Source organism: Sus scrofa, chromosome 8 (assembly GCF_054392235.1).
Source record: "Sus scrofa isolate SSC_HxYL_T2T_F1_AM1 chromosome 8, Sscrofa_HxYL_maternal_Yorkshire_Landrace_v2.0, whole genome shotgun sequence".
Lineage (NCBI taxonomy): Eukaryota > Metazoa > Chordata > Mammalia > Artiodactyla > Suidae > Sus > Sus scrofa.
Window position 1 is genome coordinate 61,386,352 of NC_139390.1, and position 13,560 is coordinate 61,399,911.

The 13,560-nt window shown below is 43.5% G+C and overlaps 1 protein-coding gene across 3 annotated transcripts in view; it reads right to left on the bottom strand.

Moving 5' to 3' along the window:
• LOC102165777 (uncharacterized) overlaps window positions 1-13,560 on the bottom strand; it is a 56,002-nt gene that overhangs the window by 22,477 nt on the left and 19,965 nt on the right. For all 3 annotated transcript variants that reach the window (XR_014812546.1, XM_084972294.1, XM_084972293.1), the window contains exon 3: window positions 1,625-1,735. Coding sequence is in view for 2 of the 3 variants with exons in the window: in XM_084972294.1 (XP_084828420.1) it covers window positions 1,703-1,735 (33 nt within the window). In the remaining variant the exon portion in view is untranslated. The remainder of the gene's footprint in view (window positions 1-1,624; window positions 1,736-13,560) is intronic.

Consider the following 13,560-nt stretch of genomic DNA (forward strand, 5'->3'; position numbering starts at 1 on the left):
GGTTCCATCCCCAGTGCAAGGATCCAGCATTGCCAGCAGCTGCGGCTCAAGTTGCAGCTGTGGCTCAAATTCAATCCCTGGCCCAGGAACTGCCATGTGCCACAGGTACGGCCTTAAAAAAACAAAAGAAAAAAAAAGTATGAGGCTTAAGTAGGCATTCTTTTGCAAACGTAAAGACATCCAAACAAAGGTCCAGACTTAGGAAAGCGAAGCAGTGGCTGCTTACCTTACCACCTTTCAAAGACTCCCATAACAAGGGCACAGAAATCAAGACGGCTGGAAGTCAAGCACTCCCGGACCCCGGGGTTAAGGAGGGGGCATCTGGAAGCAGGGAGACCAACCTGGCTCAGGGCAGCAAGGGCCCCTGGGAAGGAGGAAAGACTGAAACATGGGTGTTATTGATATTTTCAAACTCGACCCTGGGAGTCTCAGTCATGATTAAGAACCAGATCTTCTTTGTCTGAAAGCTTGGGCTGAATTCAGTTCAAAGCACTTCCTTAAAATTTAGCTGATCAGTAAAGAGAGTAGAAATGGATTAAATGGATGAAGGAATGGAAAGGCCCAACCAACCAAACAAAAAGCCCAAAACAAAAAACCTCACGGATTACGTAAGGACTGCAGTTCTGTTGCAGGCAGTGACAGGCAAGGTGGAGAGAATGATGAGATCAGGCAGAGGTGGAAGAGGAGCTGGAGAACTCTCAGGGCCTGGCAGCGATCATAAGCCACGACGGACGAGGTCAGAGACAAGAAAGATCACTTTAGAGAGATGGGACGGCTAAGTTAAGGGTCTGACTGGACTGAACTCCATCTTGGGGAGGTTTGCATACCGATGGGGTCATCTAGGAACCCAGGGAACGGGGCCTAGAAAGGAACTGGCTGCAGGTTCCCTCACCATCCAGACACAGGCTCAGGGCACACGGTGGGCTCGCAGCCATGGGGCCTGGCTTCACATGGTCTGGATAAAAGATTCCTCAAGACAACCCACAAAACCTGACTTCAATTTCGTCTACACTTACTATTCCTCTGACTATGAATTCAGCCTCTCAGGGACCCCAATATAGGTAGGATTCATTCAGGGTGATAAAAAATGGATATTTTGCAGATGGAAAGGGCTATTCACCATCAAAAGGAGAAAATCAGCGTTTGGATTTACAGCATTCTCCTGTTAGTTACCATGAGCGTGTCCTCTCTCGTTTCAGGAAGTATTTCACGAAGCACTGGCCTCTAAGCTTCGGGAACTACAGGCCCAACATCACACCCAGGTGACAAGGCATTTCACTAGGCAACTGGGGGGCGCCTTGGCAGTCAGTCAGAGAGACCCCCTTATCTGGCTCTACCCTCTCATGTTACAAAAACTGGAACATGTAAGAATATGTGATCCACTTAATATCCTGTGACTTTAGCACTAGATTACTGTCAATCAGAAACCAACTATACAAATCACTGATACCACACCCATCAGATTGTTCTAGAATAGACACCACGTCTATTTTGTTTGTTCTGGGTCCTAATACAGTGCCCAGCACATATTAGGAACTTGAGAAATATTGTTTGAATAAATAAAAATTTAAGAAAGGAAAATTTAAGATAAGGGGACAAAAAAGAAAAAAATTTAGGTTCTTACCAGAAGATCAAGCTCTGGTTGAGACAGGATGATTTTCTTAGGACTATTACGCCAAGTGCTTCCCATCCTTTTGAGCAGCTACTCATAAAGATTTCTGGAGGACAGAGAAAACTGCAAAAACAGATCAGTCATGCAAATGGACTGTTCATCATAACACGAGGCTGTGAAGATGCAAGTTGCTCCTGCTTTAATGCAACCACAAACTGAGATTTAAAAATCATCTCCCAGAAGTTCCCTTATGGCACAGCAAGTTAAGGATCCAATGTTGCCACAGCTGTGGCATAGGTCAAAACTGCAGCTCGGGTTCAATCCCTGGCCCAGAAACTCCACATGCCATGGGCATGGGTCATTTCCTGGTTTATACATACTATCCAGATTGAAAAAAAGAGACATTTCAAAGTCACTGGATTTGTCTATTACTTGACGTTGTTGATGAGTTACAACAACAAAATGCCTGATAGGAAAATAAAGAGACAAGAACAACCCATGAAAAGGTAAAAAAGGTAAAGAACTACTGTTTTGCTGTCCTTCCATCACCTGAGGAAACAGCTGAGCCACAGCAGGTAGGAGGGGACTCACCCACCTCTGTCATGAGACACAGCAGGACATGCAGCACAGATATTGCTTTGTCCTACTGTGGTGTGCAGCCAGGTTATGAGCTCCCTAACACCAAAGCTATCCCTACACTGTTAAGAGGTCAGAGTTTAAGGTCCAAGAAAAAGACCTAATAAAATGTAGTGGTACCCTGGTCTGAGTAAAATAAGCCAGACACAAAAGCACTGATATGATTCCACTTATACAGGGCAGCCAGAAGAGTTAAACTAGACAGAAAGCAGAACAGAGGTGACTAGGAGCTGGGGAAGGGGATGGGGAGTTCTTATTTAATGGGTACAGAGTTCCTTTGGGGGATGATGAAAAAGTTCCGGAGCTGGACTGCAGTGATGGCTGCACAACAGTGTGAATGTACTTAATGCCACTGGCCTATCTGTACAACCAAAATGGTTCGAGTGACATCCGACAGCACACACAAAATCTAGCGAGGAAGGAGTCACTCACTAGACTTAGAAGCACAGTCTGAATGTGGTGAACATGCACCCCTGACACTGAGACCTCTTCTTTCCACTCACACGGCTGCGACACTGGAAAGTTCTGAGGATTAATCTTCCATCAAGACCCTTGACCAGACATAGTGAGAATGTCCCTCCTACCCTAGATGTAAATGGTTCTGAGACCTTCATAGCTGTCGTCATCGTCATCGTCGTCCTTTACTGATGATCTGCCATGAGCCAGCACTTACCCCCTCTATTCAAGGTGTTTCTTCAGAATATAATGAAGACCCTCGTGTCCCAGCCCCGGCCAAACCCTGCCCCACCCACACGGGACCGGCTGCCTTTCCCGGCAGTCCCTCTCTCTCTCTCTCACACACACACACACACACACACACACACACTATCTTATACACACACAGAGCTTTTTCTGTTCTGCATCCAGTTCCCTCCTCACTACATCTGGCCAACTCTGGACCATCCTGCAGCTTCAGCCTCAGGAATTCCGATTCCTCTGCTAACTCCCCTGGATCACAGCCTAAACTAGTGCTTCTCAAACCTGGCTCCACATTAGACTCACCTGGGGGCTTCACAATTACTGGTCCCCAAGCTACATCCCTGGAAATTCTGTTTTAACTGGTCAGTGGTGTGTCCAGGTTATTGGTAATTTTTTTTAACTCTCCAGGGATCCTAATTAACAGTCAAGGCAGGGAACCACTGGCCTAAACTGAGTTATTTTCCCTGAGCACCTGAGGCCCCCACACTTTGCACTATCTTAGCCTGCATCCTGCTTCATTGTCATTGCTTGTTAGCTAGGCCCTTCCCTCTGAACACAAGCTCCTTGAGGTCAGGTTCACCACTGCATTCATAAGCCTGGAACAGTACCTGATACACAGACAGGCTCAATCACTGCCTTGAGTTGCTTTCCTGAATGCGCTGTGTACCCACTCTGCATGACAGGCCTTATCATCCTCAATTTAAAAATTAGCCCTCTGTGGCTCAGAGAGGCCAAGTCACTTTCCCAAAGTCACACAGCAAGTGAGTAGCAAAGCCAGTTTTCAGACTGCAAAACTCTGTTCACTACACTCTGGTGCTTTCCGACTTCTTGATTAAATTGTTTATATTAAATGAGTTATTCCAACAGAATTAGAAATAAAGGCAAGACTGGAAATTGTAAGTGTGCTGTGAATAACTGGGCAAAATACATCTGAAAACCATTCAATTTACTAAAGTAGTTGGGGACAAGCTGTTGCAAACTCTGAACCTCAGCCTAACACTCAGCAGCACATCAAGAGGCTTCACTGCCATTCCAGAAACACTCATTTCTCAGTGATTAGAACTCTCTTTTCTAGGACTCCAGATCCAATAAAACCTGAAATGGTTTTGATGCATCAAGTTTCTGAGCAAACAACAAACAAACAAAACAAAACTAGTAAAAGAAAATTGTGAGATTAAACACCCAGGGCCTCTTTCTTAGGCGACCCACAGCAGGTAATGCTGATTTTAGGCATGTCCTGTAATACATGTGCTCAACACACAAAGTAAGGACTTCCCAGGCTTCTCATGGCTCCTCAGTGTCTGGCACAGTAGCCATTTCCCCCCCGCCACGCCCACAGGCAACCACCACTGAGACCAGCCCACTGCCTGGCGAGAATGGAGTGCCTGTGGTGATGCTAGATGTACCACTGAAACGCTTTCCCCAAAAAACAAGGCAGTCATTGACTCCTGGGATGTGTCTGTGTCTTGAGATGAGCTCCCAGTGTTCAGGAGGAGTTGGCTGCCCAGCACCAAGGCACCAACCGCCTCCTGCCCAGTACCCAGCACCACCGTTAGTTATGCAAGAGCAGAAGTGTATTCAGTAGTAAGTAAACACGCCTACCCAAGATTGACCAGATGGAAAGCACAGACTGTAAGATGGTGCGTCAGGCGACGAAGTCAGGTTTGTTCAAATGTTCCACCTTGTTATGGGATAGACCGCTATACAGTAAGTCTTGGCATAAATGAATAAAGAAACCTTTTTAATTATCCTGGAAATTAGGAAGTTTTTCAACTGTCTCTCCAAGCTTGTCAGAGCAATTTTCTGGAACTTTGTGGGAGACCTGTATCTTTCATTGCCTCACTCCCTGGAAATAAGGATGGACACAGCACAGTGGTTAGGAGTGGAAGTTTCCAAGTCAGGGACTCTGGGTGTGAGGCTAATAAGTCCTACAGCTTATTAGTCTTGGGCCCCAGAATGGCTTTTTAAAGACCTTTTCGCTTTTTTCCTTAATCTGTGAAAGGAAATAAGAACAGCAGCCAACAGAGTTATTGTGAAAATGAAATGAATTAAATATTACTACAAGTAATACACTTAGCACAAATCTGTTTGTTTTTTTGTTTATTTGGTTGGGTTTTTTTTTTTTTTTTTTTTTTTTTTTGTCTTTTTAGGGATGCACCAGCAGCATATGGTGGTTCCCAGGCTAGGGGTCTAATCGGAGCTGTAGCCACCAGCCTACACCACAGCCACAGCAACTCAGGATCTGAGCCACATCTGCAACCTACACCCACAACCTCATGTTTCCTCGTTGGATTTGTTTCTGCTGCGCCACAATGGGAACGCCAACAAAGGTGATTTTTTAAAGCTGTGCAGTACTGGCAGTGTTTGATACTGCGGGTGGCAGCCGTGTCAGCTCCTCTGTTCTTCCACTCGTGCTTGGCTGCACCGACAGCCTCTTCCTTGGCAAAGGAAGCTTCCTTTGCTCCCTGGGGTCCCACAGGGGTTCATGGCCATAGCCAGTTCCCTGACACTCCCTGACCTAATATTCTAAGACATCAGAATAGTTGGCCAGAGCCATATCCAGAAAGCAGCTCTGAAGCCCGAGGATGGTGAGTGAGGTCTCTCCAGCCTCAAGAGGCTGTGACAGCCTGGAGCAGGAAATGGGACTTTTCAAGTTGATTATTTAGTTTATTGATACCTAACCCCAACCCCACATATTAGTGGGATGCTTCTAAAACACACACACTAGATGGGGGAAATAAAGAGCTGAGGGACTCAGAGAGGTGAGAATACAGACAGGGAAAGGCAAAGCCAGCCACAGGGTTTCACCTGATTGTGTCCTGGGCAAGTTTGGGCGAGCCAGGGGCTGATTCAGCTTCAAATGTCTGCTGCTGAAACGAAGAAGGCAAATACAACCAGCTGCAAAAATTCATGTACACTGACATATATCTGCTACGCCAGCTATTGTTTGAAACATTTCCTATGTATTCATTCATTCAACGGTCACAACCCTCTATGAATTAGGAGTTTGTTGCCACTGTTTACACAGATAAGAAACTGAGGCTCTGAAAGATTAACTAAGTGGCCCCCACTCTCACAGAGGCAGCACTGAAATTTGAACTCTAACTGCCTGGGTTCATACCCAGGCTCTTAAGACTAAGCAATGCTGTTTTGATAGATAACATAAAACAAGTAAGAGCAAACCAGCAGTTTAGGTGAAGCATTTCCCAATGCTGAGATCTGAACCCTCAAAAAGACTAAACAGTTTAAAAAAGTACAGAAGTTTCCAGATCAGGGGACTTCCCAGATCAGTTAATTTTTTTAAAAAAAAAAGGCAACAGAAGAATATGATGCACATCTGGCAACCTTGGTTTGTGTGTATGCCCAGGAAGAACATTAAAATGACAACTACCAAGAACAATCAATGTTACTTAACAAAATAAATGAAGAAAAAAGAAAGGAAGGAAGGAGGGAGGGAGGAAAATCTAAATAAAACATCAAGGACCTTGGTTCTAAATTTTGAATAAATTCAGCTTTTTGGAAAATGTACCCCAGCCATATCTATCTCATTTGCTCTCTAACAAGTGAAGAAGGGCAGAGAGCATCCGTGATGAACAAAACAGCATCTGAGAACCACTGACACCTTCCCTGGGCATCTCTCTGTGATCCCAGAACACCAAGAACCCAAAAGCAGAACTGGGATTTCATCCTTCAGGCTGGACTCCAGGAAGTTGTCAACATTAAGTCCTTATAGATAAGAAAATGTGGGAATTCCCATTGTGGTGCAGCAGAAGTGAATCCAACTAGGAACCATGAGGTTGCAGGTTCAATCCCTAGCCTCGTTCAGTGGGCTGAGGATCCAGTGTTGCTGTGAACTTTGGTGTAGGTCGCAGACACGACTCAGATCCCGAGTTGCTGTGGCTGTGGTGAAGTCCAGTAGCTGCATCTCCAATTTGACCTCTAGCCTGGGAAACTCCATATGCTGTGGGTGTGGGCCTAAAACGCAAAAAAAAAAAAAAAAAAAAAAAAAAAGGAAAAAGAAAAAGAAAATGTGACCAGAACAAAAAATATAAGACACCTTAAGGAGTGGCCAGAACAGGAGCCTTAAATTTGTGCTTTTCACACAAGATGTGCATAGCACCTCCAAAGAGAGCACAGCACTGGATTTTTGAGATATGCCACTAAGCCACAGTGACACTTACTGTGAAGGCTATAAGTTTAGTCTTGAATGAAACTTATGACTATTACTTTAAAGAGAACATAATACACTTAAAGAAAATATAAGATTAACACAGGAACATTATTAGATTTTCCTGATGAGAACACATTGGCAGCATTTTTCTATTTTGCTTGGTAAAGAAGCTGAGTTGCCTAGAAATTAATGCTGAAACCCACTGGATGCTCTCAGAGGCCGAAGCGAGCAGCCCCACTTGTGCAGGTCTTTACAATACCTTAGGGTTCCTGTATTTCCATTAGAATGCAATTATCCTGCTTGGGAAAAAATAAAGGTCACTGGGTTAATGGAGCTCACCTTCCCTTTTTAGTCCATAAATAATAAATCAAACGTAATATTGAAAAAGAAAACCACATCCTCCATATCATTGTATTTCTGATGCTTTTTTTCATAGCACATTGGAATCCATGGCACTTACTATGGCCGTAATTGTTACAGTCCAGCAAGTTCCCACAGCACAAGTTCAGCAAAGAAGCACACAACACGTGTCTATTAAATTGATATCCATCAGTACTAAAATGCTCATGTAATTTCCTATGACATTTTCAAATCAGATTATAGTACATTCCACTGTGAATTCAAGGCCTATATCACAGAATGATTTATCCTAGCAAACATACAGAAAATCTCATGCACTTTATCTGATAGGTACTGCCAATGATCTTATTTAAAAGTCCTAAACCAATACAGATTCAAGCACATTTCTTTGCTTCCAGATTGGCTTACCAGCAGGACTGTGAGCAGACAGTAGCCAGTGCTTGTGGCCAGGCTAACGTTCTAAATGTCTCTGGGCAAATCCCCTGCCTCCCCTGCCACTAGATTCTCTGATGAAAAAACGAGGACTTTCCTGCCAGCCAAATAACTGAAGAGGACTCTCTGTCCAAAAAAGCCTCATCAATACTTTCACTTCAGGCTTCCCCAGGGATCACCAGGCGACCCCCCCCAGGACCTGGCAAATCAAGATTTATAGGCAGACTAGGAACGATTGGCCTAAATAGCTTCAAAAAGCCTTTGTCTTGACTAATAAAACAGAAAACTTTAGAACAACTGCTGCTGGGTTATTGACACCCTGAAACTAAGGCGACGTCTCATGAGATTTATCTGGGAAGTATTTTTAAAATCATACTCAAATTATAGTACACCCCTGAGCCCACTATAAGAACTGCTAAATGCTTGTAAATCTCTTTCCAAAAATAATGAAAATGAAAAACTCTGCTTTCCACCTGACACGGGCTCATGTAACAAAACGCACTTCAACTGCCAACGAACAGAACCACGAACAAGTCCTGCCTCATCCAGAATTTCAGCAGCTTCACGGCACATACCTGTGAAGAAGCATTTTAACTTCTCCTGATAAACTGACGATGGACCAGCCAATCGTGTTCATGAAGCACACAGCATATGGATAAGCTCAGTTTTTAAAGTTAGCTTGAAGGGTGTACATCTGTCAACAGCACATGATTTATTATTATTGTCAACAAAACAACTACCACTTAGTGTTGTTCTGTCAGGCACTGATCCAACAGTTTTAGGTATATGATCTAACTTAATCCTTGAAAAACCCTTATGGTCTGTGATGAGTGATAGAATATACCACCCCCAAATGGGCCACTTTGGCATAAGAATCACTTAGAGCTAAAGACACTAAAAAAACAGCATATGTAAGAAAGGCATTCTTATCTTCCCTTTTCTTCCAGAAAAACAGGATGGATATTAAGACCTCCCAAGTCAAAGATGTCCTCTGTGAACCAGGAGAAAAGAAACATGTTTCCGTGGGGAGTCAAAACCAAGAGAATTCTGTACAGACTTGTTAAAACAATTCTTATCTTCCTCCAGCCTCCCCGTATGTTTTAGCTACTTTCCCACAATTGCCTCTCTGTTCAATCTGCTCTGAAAGTATTTAGGTTTGGTCAGTGGGTCTCCACACCACTATGAGGGCTCCTGTGTCATGCAAACCAGAGCACAGAAATGTGTATGCTTTTCTTCTGTTAATCTGTTCTATGTCTATTTAATTTTCAGGCTGCACTGAAAAACCATAGGAGGGCAGAGGGAAAATTCTGCCTCTCCTACATCTGTGATGCTTTGCTACCTAATTAAGGCTCCTGATCATCAGCACAGAGCACTGAGATCTAGCATTATTTAAACAGAGACACACGTTTCCTTAGTATTCACTCTCAATGTACATATTTTGGGCTTTGAAATTTATCTAGGCTTCCCAAAAAGATTTCCTTAAAACATGAATCACTTGTATACATATCATCAAGTACTTACTACTTTACTTATTATTAGAAGTTTTACATCTGTTTTACATAAAACTGAAGTAGGCCGATTGGCATTAGTTAAAAGGCAGGCTTCCTGAAGAATAAAAACAAATGCATCTCTTGTAGAGTAATTTCAGCTCTGACGTTATTCTTACAGTGAAACTCTGGGAATGTGTGAAACTGTAAGTATGCATCATTTTACGCAAATGATTTATGATAACAAATGATAAATAAAAGCTGAGCTTACAGGATTAATAAATAACAATAGGGTTGGACTTTCCAATCCTCCCCTGCATGATTCATTTGTACAAACCACAGTATAAAAACAGAAGCCAGGCTGAATGAGTTTTCAGCCTAGAATACATCATGTGCTAAACAGCAGCGTGATCTATAAACCTGCACAAGGCTGTGTCCTAGCTCCACCAAGTCTCCGTTACTAGGAAGAAGAAAGGCTGCTTTGTGCTGAAGACAGCAAATAGGGTGGAGAAGCTGAGCCAGATCCACGATGCTCTGCGAGACCAACAATGTTAGTGTCACCATATACAAACTGTAACACTTCTTTCTGATTATGAAACCAAAAAAGCTGTCGCAGTAAAGAATCCAGGTGGCTGATCCTAGAGAAGGCGAGTGACCAGCATTTGCGATTTTGCCTTGAGATGGACCGTCCACCTCCTCCTGCCTGGGGCACTGGCTTCAGACTTGGACTGGGCCTCGCACCACGGCCCTGTGATTCTCAGGCCTTTGGAAGCCAGCTGGGACTTGGGCCATGGGTCCTCAGACTGAACTACAGCGCTGGCTGCCCTGGTTCTCCAGCCTGCAGACGCAAGGTTACAGGACCTCTTGGCTTGTAAGAGTCTGAGCCAGTTCCTATAATAAATCTTCTCTTATGCAGATCTCTGTACATTCTGTTGGTTCTGCTTCTCTGGAAAACCCTAACGAGTACAGACTTGGGCTGAGGACACCAGTCTAGATGGTATTCAAGTTTCCTTTCTTTGGCTGAAAACCCAATGGCTCTGATGATCCTCACCCAGTTGGGACAGCACAGTGGAGTGAACAGATCACTCAGTTCAGGACTCTCCTCCCATTTCTGCCTCTAACTGTGCCAACGTGAGCAATTCAGCCAGCCACCCTTTGAGGTATAAAGTGAAAGGGCCTGTGGAGCGGATGTGGGGGCTCTACCCAACACCACCAGTCACTGATCCTGGGAAGACCTTGGAGGCCACAGAGGAACTGGGTTCTGAAAGAGTGCCCCCAACATGCCCCCTCACTAGAATGCCAGCCAGTCCCAGGCTGGCCCCCTTCCTGACCACTGCTCAGTCCATCAAGGAATTTTCTACCCGCCAATGATGATTCATAATTAACAATGGGAATGCCATGGAAAAGTAAGAGTTTTATTGAAAAATGTTAGAAATATATCCCTTATGTCTTCTTTGCCATATTTTCACTCACTTTGTTACCGCAAAAGATCTGGAATTTGTCTCCTAATTGTTGTCCCCAGTATCAGTGCCTTGATCCAGGGTCTGCTCAGTGGTCTCCCAACAGTCCAACCCCACGCTGTCCTTTCTCCGCTAACAGAGCCCCCATGTCATCACTCCAGGCAGCCACCTCTCTCCTTAAAGACCCTCAGTGAGCCCCACTGCCTACAGAAATAAGTCCCAACTCTAGCACTGTTTCCAACACCCTGTCAGACCTCAGTCCCCGAGACCTCTGCACTCTTGGACTCTGGGATGCAAGGGTCTCTAAATCCAATCTGCTCTCGACTTAATATAGAAATGTTTTATCACTACATACAAGTTGCTGTCTTAGCCTAAATCTTATCCCTTTTGCATAACATCTTTTGGAAGCATAAAATTCCCTTAAAAAGGAGCTCCTTGAATTAGTAACTATTTTGATATAATATCTCTATGTTTTTAGTACCACCCTGCTCCTGAGCTACATGGCCTGTAACTCATGCATTTAACTGACCGGTCATCCATGTAGCAATCATTTAGCAATCTTGTTGTGCAGCCTATATGGTGACAAACTATATATTAGGCTATACAGTGGCTCTACAACACTAAGGGAAAATATATTTCTTCTAAGTATTTCTATTCCTAAAATATTTAACACTCAAGGACAATACTGCAGCATACTAGATTAATTATTTTCATGCAGTGACAAATATAATTAAAAAAATTTTTAAGGGCTGATGATGAGAGAAACTGAGACAGTATTTACCCCTATGAAGTCACCTTCCTCAAACTCACTAAAAATTTCAGAGTTGGTATATCGCTCGTACTTGTATTACGTGACATGAACTTTAAGTGTCCAACAAGAATCAAATAGGGAGTTCCCTTTGTGGCGCAGTGGTTAACGAATCCGACTAGGAACCATCAGGTTGCGGGTTCGATCCCTGCCCTTGCTCAGTGGGTTAACGATCCGGCGTTGCCGTGAGCTGTGGTGCAGGTCGCAGATGCGGCTCGGATCCCGCGTTGCTGTGGCTCTGGCGTAGGCCGGTGGCTACAGCTCCGATTGGACCCCTAGCCTAGGAACCTCCATATGCCGCGGGTGCGGTCCTAGAAAAGGCAAAAAGACAAAATAAATAAATAAATAAATAAATAATTGAAAAAAAAAAAAAAAAAAGAATCAAATAGCATTCCAAGGGATTACCTCCTTGTTTTAGAATCAAACTTTCAGCTTCAAATCTGGGTAGAAAGAATATGAAAAACATCTCTTTTGCAAGATAGCAGGTTTGAAGTCACTATTAGCTAACAATGTCCTGTCATCTTCATCTGTAAAGAATTTTACTTTTTATTACAAAGCAATCGTCATCCTCTTCCAATAAAGAGCTCTAAGCCAGGGCCCCAGGCTAACTTGTCCTCAGCTGTAGCATCAGAGCCTCAAATGGCGCTTGGCTCAGGAGGCAGACATGCAGTGAGTATACAATGAGTGGATTCAGAAATAGGCAAAAATAGGTGTCACACAACCACAGCACAGGTCTCCCTACAAACTAATAGCAAGGCAAAGTCACAAAATACAGACATTTTTTAAAACTCTACTGCTGAATTTATAAAGCGCAGACTTTTAGCTTTGCTAGGAGACATAAATTTGGTATTAATTTGCATTCCTTTTATTAAGACTTTTAAAAAGTACTATATTCAGAATCGGTTTTGTAAATATGCTGCTAAATAAGCACATATATACATATGCTATAAATAAGCACAGGGAGGCCTACTCAATGTTCTGTAATAACCTATTTGGGAAAAAAGAATGGCTATATGTATGCAGATAACTGATTCACTTTGCTGTATACCCGAAACTAACACAGCATTGTAAATCAGCCACATTCCAATAAATTTTTTTTAAAACTATGCAAAAGGAAGATATTTTGTAAAGAAAGTATTGGGATTTTGCCCTACTTCGATAAGCTTGCTGTTGTGAAGGAGAGTTCAAAGCAGGAGAACTCCCAACAAAAAAACCATGCAAGCTGATAAGTAAGCCTGTCACAGTTCCATAGGTGCTGACAGAAGACATGGACTCGAGTCAAAAACAAAGGACTTTACTAGCCGCAGCAGGAGCAACAAGAGTATCAGTACTGTGGCACCATCCCCAAGTCACTCAAGGCAATATAGGGGGTGGGGGGGCAGTGGAGGCTGCAGACACAGTGAGGTGAGACCCAGGGGAGGAGCCTGTGCATAGGGAGCCCTCTGCTTTTATGACAAGCAGTAAGCAAGCTGGTTCATCTGGAAGGCGACCAGGTGCCATGAAGAACTGCTGTGCTCTACCTTCTCAGGACTGTCAGCTGCATAAACAATCTGAGAAATGACCCTGGCAAATGAATAAAGTCTTGGGATTTGGGTTCATTCAGCAAGATGCAGAAGAACACAAGAGGCCCAAAGCAAACTGTACCTCAACATAGAGCGTAATAGCACAAACGAATAGAATTTTAAAATAAAGTTAAAGGGTTACTTAAAGAATTATGATTCTAGTTCCAAAGGAAAAAAAATGCAAAGAGAAATTTTACAATGCTATTTTCACTACCTCTGAGACAAGGATCATAAGATCACAAGAGAAAGAATCCAGACTTTAGATGGTTTATCTTAATAAGCAGCAATTTCTAAAAATCACTCCAAGGAGTTCCCTTGTGGTGCAGTGGGTTA